We start from the raw sequence: 5,747 nt of genomic DNA on the forward strand, positions 1-5,747 counted from the left end.
TAGCTTTTGCTTTGGAGCTTCCCCCCCCCCCCCAGGTGAATTCACAGCTCTTTCAGCTGGGGAAGGAGGAGGAGTACTAGCTGTTTTGCACTGGTGAGGGAGGGTGGGGAAATAGTATATGCAGTAGCTTATTAATATTCTTCATCATTCCTTATCTTGTATGAATCCCAGTCAGCTGGATGGGATTCTTATGTAGGCTAGGGGTTTTCTAAACATAATAGGAAGGTATGAAATGAGTAACCTACATGGAAAATCCATAAAGTAGTCAAGTCCTAAGTTTGCTAACATAAACTACTTTTAGACGGTAGAAAATGTGGTCCCAGATATGATATAAAGTATTTATGATAGGATATAAACTAATTGTGATATGCTGTTCTTAGAATCTATGGAAGAACAGCATCAGTATGTCTTTGTATCTGTAATCTCTGAACTGACCAATCAAATTTGCAGGAGCATTTCTGATGGTGACTTTAGTCAAGTGCAGTAAAAATGAAGAAGCTTCAAAAATCTTTTAGAGAGTGCAGCTTTTAACTCCACCATTGAAGCAGAGGAACAGATGGCTGTGTAAATGAAGAGCAACTTCAGTGAGAAAAACATTATTTAGAAAGAGTCATCTTAGAACATGGGTTTTCAACTGGAGAGTCAGAATCCCTGTCAAAGAGAATTACAGTGTGCCACCCTCTCTCTCTTAGTGGCTAGATGATAGTAATAGAGGATCCAAACCCCCTTTTTTTGGTGTAACATAGGGAAAGTTGTTACAGGAACATAAGTGATCTAGAATCTAATGAACAACTTGAAAGAAACCAGCTGAGAACTATATAGTCCATGTCACTTAAAACATCCCTCTTCTTGCCAAAGAACATCCATGGTGTATACTCCAGTAATTCTCAACCAGGGTGCCACTCAATATTAGCAGTTAGGTGTGCAAATACCTGCATGTGATTCTGCAGATACACCCAGAGATTTGAAATGGAAATCTATAGTGTCAAAAGTATTCTGACCTGCTGTGGTCTTTCTGAGTTCTTTGCAATGGAAGAAATGCTCCATTTTTCCTTATGCAGCTGAGTGAAAGGTAAAAGCTGGCATTTTCTGAGTGTCATTAAGTTGAGAACAGCTGATGTACTCACTGTAAAGTGCTCAAACTTCGATTTAATCTATTAACAGGGTCCTGAACATTATACATTTCTCAAATTAAGTCTGAGGCTATGTTTAATATAGGACATGGTATACTTCTGAGAAATACTTGGTGGGGGCAAAATGCATTTTGTAAATGCATGCATATAATTTTAATCAGTTAAAACTGTTCATGCCTTGGAGGGGCACAGCTTAAGTTTTTGGGATTTCTTTCACAAAAGCACGTCTTGCAAAATTGTTGATGTGAAAACCTTGGACAAGCTACAGACAGATTTCCACTTTTTCCTCTTCCTGCAGCTGCTTAAATATATTTACAATTGTTTATGGTCTCTTTATTTTATCTTCATTAGCATTGTACTTACCCAGTTTGTTCATTAAAATCAAAACACATTTACTTCCCTTTATTGCCCTTCTACTTTGATCTGCACACAATGAAAATTGCTATCACAGTATATTTATTTCCTACATAACATATAATGAGACTAAAAGGTTAATTTATAACATAATCATCTTAATGCTATGCATTTTTCTTTCACAGTTTCTGAAACAGTTAGGTATACATCCTGACTGGCAGTTTGTAGACGTGTATGGTATGGAGCCAGAACTTCTTAGCATGGTGCCAAGACCAGTCTGTGCAGTATTACTTCTCTTCCCAATAACAGAAAAGGTAAATACTTATTAATATTCAGTAATTCAAAGTCATTGGATCAGTCAGTGTCTTATCATAACAAATGTGAAAGCCATAATTCTGAACCTTATTGATATAGTTAAAGCAAAATGAAACTTGAAACTTGTTCAGGGCTATGCAAAAAGGTTTCATGCTTTTTTCAAAAAGGAAAAAAAGCTTGTTAATACTGTTGTAAATATGCATTTAAGAAATCTGATTCACATCTTTCACTAGTAGGGAACAGGATTTTAAGAGTCACATTAATAGAACTGTTGTTACTATCAAGCTATGCTACACTTGGGGCAATGCACAAAAATATAAGATGGGATGTGGGAAGTATGAAATTAGCAGATAGCCACAGGTGACATTATTTTTTGAATTTGTAATATTGTGCTGCAAACCAAACTGTATCCTTTTCCGAGGCCACTAACTTCAACGTAGCTTTCTTTTCTTTTTTGAAAGAGATGGGTTTCTTGAGTGGTTTAGGGCAGTGACTCTCAACTGGGATGCTGTGGAGACTTCCTTAGGAGTGCTATGGCATGGGCACCCCTGCCATAGCCAGGTAGAAGCGCCCTGCTTGCTTCATGCAGAGCCAAATCAGGAAGGGCTATGAGGCACATGCTTTCTTGCCTCACGTAAGGATCCTCCAGTAAAACAAAAGGCAAATGAGTTGTCTCATGCCACAGCCTTTCCTGGTCGAACCCTAAACAGCATCTTTTGGGAGCAGAGGTGTGTAGGGCCAGGTGGACCTCTGTTTCTGAGAGGAGTTTGGGGAGGACAGGCAAAACAGTGGTTCTTAACTGGGGTGCCACCAAATTCAGAAAAGCTGGGTAGGGGTGCCCTGACTCCATAAGCTGTACTAGAAAATATTAGTTGGGGGTCTAGGAGGTGCAGAGTATGCCTGCCTAACCCCACCCCTCCCTCCTGCAGGGCCGTTCCAGGGCCAGGGTGCCCTGGTGCTGTATGTGTGGCAGCAGAGGAACACGTGGTGGGGGGGCACTGGGTGTGGCACTGGGGAAGTGGTGGTGCTGGAGCTGCTGTCGCTGGCCCAGTTTACGGGACCTAAGCCATATTATCTTGGCCTTCAACCCCCTATGCCTGACTCCAAAAAAAGGTGATAACCACTTCGCTAGGGAGGAGAAAATTAGGTCCCTTTCTCCAGCTAAATGTTACATCTTTCTCAGCACCAATAGCTTGCATTCAGGTCTGCATATTAGCTATTCACCATTAGAGGTGCACCAATACATCAGTCCGACATTGAATTGGCACCAATTTAAAGAAAATTGATTGCATCGGAAATTAGCCTGATTTGGCCAATAAACGTCCATGCATGCATGCAGCCGCAGCATAGCCCGCAGGTAGCATGGCAGCTTGGAGAGCTAGGTGCAGCTGATAAGTCTGTTGTGGTGGAAGATAAGGGGAGTATGATGGGGCATAGGGAGCTGATAAATGCCCTCTGTGGTGAGAGAGGGAGTGGGGCTGGGGCAGGCGTTGCCTGTGTGGGGCAGGGCGTGGGATGGGGCTATGGCTCATCTGGGCAGCATGGGGGTGGGGTGGTTCCCACCCCTGCATGCAGCCTGGGAGGGCATGGTGGGGTGTGCGCTCCTGGATCTGTGGGGGAGGGAGAGGGTGTGGTGGGCTGGGGCTAGGGCAGTGCTGGGCTCTTCCCAGCATGTTGGGGGACAGGGGCTGAGCCAAGCTGCGCTTGGGGTGGGCAGTGGCAGCACTGGGAGGGGGCTATGGTAAAATTTAGTGTGCCACCCCCCATAGCTCTCCTCCCAGCACGCTACAACCCACCCTGAGCACAGTATGGCCTAGCCCCTCCCACCCTGCCCCACCCCACACAGATCCGGGGACACATGTGCCCCCCAGCCCCATGTGCCCTCCACGCTGTGGTGGGAGCCACCCCTGCCCCAGCTTCACTCCCTCCCTCACCGCAGGGGCCTTGATGTGGCCTCCCACACCCCTTTCTTCCCCTCTTCCTGTCCACCACAATAGACTTACAAGCTGCACGCAGCTGTACCAGAAATCAAGTCGGTATTGGCTGATATGCTTCCTTATTGGCACCTTAAATCTCTTCTGGTGTACCCCTACTCAGCATGTGTGTTAGACAATTTTGAAATATTCAACATTAACTTTTAAAAGTTCCTTAAATCTGTAGAATTCAAGATATTGCATGCATGTTATGCAACTGCATGTTTGAGGAGATATTTGCACTTAGAAAAAGTTATACACATCTTGATTGCGTGAAAGGTGGCTACTTTATGCCTGCTGTATAAAAATCCTCCCATAAAATTATAGACAATGTTTTAATGGAGCTGTAACAGTTCAGATTGGAGGGAAAACTTTTTGTTGACCTCTGCTGTTTCATCTCTGTCAAAACTCCCTGTGGTGGATACTTTCCAGACAGCTGTATTTGGGTCCCTTTGTGCAGCTAGATCAGGGGTGGGCAGACTGCGGCCTGGGGGCCAGATGCGGCCCGCAGGTCGTTGTATCCGGCCCACGGAGCCCCTAAAAAATTTAGAAAATTAATGTTAATCTGCTCTGGGCTGTCTGTCATGCGGCTCTCGATGGCTTCCTGAAACTCAATAAGTGGTACTCTGCCCAAAATAATTGCCCACCCCTGAGCTAGATGGACCCTTTGCTTTTGGTCTGGATTGACGCAAGTCTTCAGTTTTTGGAGACTAATTAGAGTCTTCTAGGAGATCTGGGACTTCCCCTTCTCAGTAGCCCTTCTCTTTTGGGTTCATAAATCACTGTCTTCTGCAGCCAGTTTCTTTTCTTCTCTGACAAAGGTCTGCTTTTTATGAAAGCATGTTGCTTTGCTCCTTTTTTCCTGTCCCAGCTTACTTAGCCTTTATAAACCCCCCTGCTCTTTCAACTTCATTCTCTTGTTTGGTAACTTTTCCATTTTTCTCTTTCTCTTCCCAGCCGATAAGCTTAGTCAAACTGTTTTTTCAGCACAGGCACCCTGCTTCTCATTGTTTTTTCTGGAGCCCAGATGTTAATCCTAATGACTTTTAGTCAGCAGTCTCTCCTAAGTGGATGGTATATATTTCAGGAAGTTGTAGTTGCATGCCGACTTGCTACACACTGAGGCATTCAATGATGCAATCATTTAATAAAATTTAATGAGAATATTATACATAGGCATGTCTTTTTTGTCACAGTACGGTACAGCTTCCCTTGCCCAGGCATTTTAAATAACTGGAGATAAGGGAGAAAAAGGAGAGGAAAATTTGAGACTGAACTTAGTTTTGTAACATTCATCTTTCACTCAAAAAGTGATAAGATTTGCCCTTTGAGGAAGATGTTTGGACAGGAACTCTAAAAAGTACTTTTTAGATTACTTGAATTATGAGCAGGATTATTCATATAAAACTCTGAGATCATAACCACATACTTTTGTCAGTGCTGTTTTTTCTTTTTAGTGTTATTTGGGATGTTTCAGTAATACTTAACATATTTATAGAATGAGGCAGTGGTCTAAACTGGATATTCAAAGGGTCTTTGTGTTGTTCCAAGTGAACCTTTCTCATTTAAAATTAATGTATTGCAAAAGGTTCTTTGGCTATTATTTGGCTTATTTGGAGTCTCAAGGAGACAATAGCTAGAAAAACAGCCATGGTCACTTTCCCAAAATAAGGGACAGCGCACACAAAAAAGCAAGGATCAAGTAAGGTCTTCTCTAAAGTAAAATGTGAAGTGAGGCTAGATTACTACTTGTTGAACTGATGAATATAAAGGCACACTGCGTTTACTACTCAGTGAGGTGGAAAATGTCTCTTAGGCTGCTTGCAGGCATTAAACAAACAAAAATCACATTTTAAACTCCACCTGCCCCAAGCTAAACCCAGTGCATGCCCAGAAGAGGCAGCGTGTTAGGTGGACCTAGCTCGTCCAACATCTGTATAGATCAAGTGCTTCTGCAGGGGGTTTTTTTGCT

General features: G+C 43.1%; 1 protein-coding gene across 3 annotated transcripts in view; it reads left to right on the forward strand.

Moving 5' to 3' along the window:
* UCHL3 (ubiquitin C-terminal hydrolase L3) overlaps positions 1-5,747 on the forward strand; it is a 91,569-nt gene that overhangs the window by 18,010 nt on the left and 67,812 nt on the right. For all 3 annotated transcript variants that reach the window (XM_019524548.1, XM_019524549.1, XM_019524550.1), the window contains one exon: positions 1,673-1,801. In XM_019524548.1, the coding sequence (XP_019380093.1) occupies positions 1,673-1,801 (129 nt within the window). The remainder of the gene's footprint in view (positions 1-1,672; positions 1,802-5,747) is intronic.

Source organism: Gavialis gangeticus, unplaced genomic scaffold (assembly GCF_001723915.1).
Source record: "Gavialis gangeticus isolate Ggan-Ray unplaced genomic scaffold, GavGan_comp1, whole genome shotgun sequence".
Taxonomy (NCBI): Eukaryota; Metazoa; Chordata; order Crocodylia; family Gavialidae; genus Gavialis; species Gavialis gangeticus.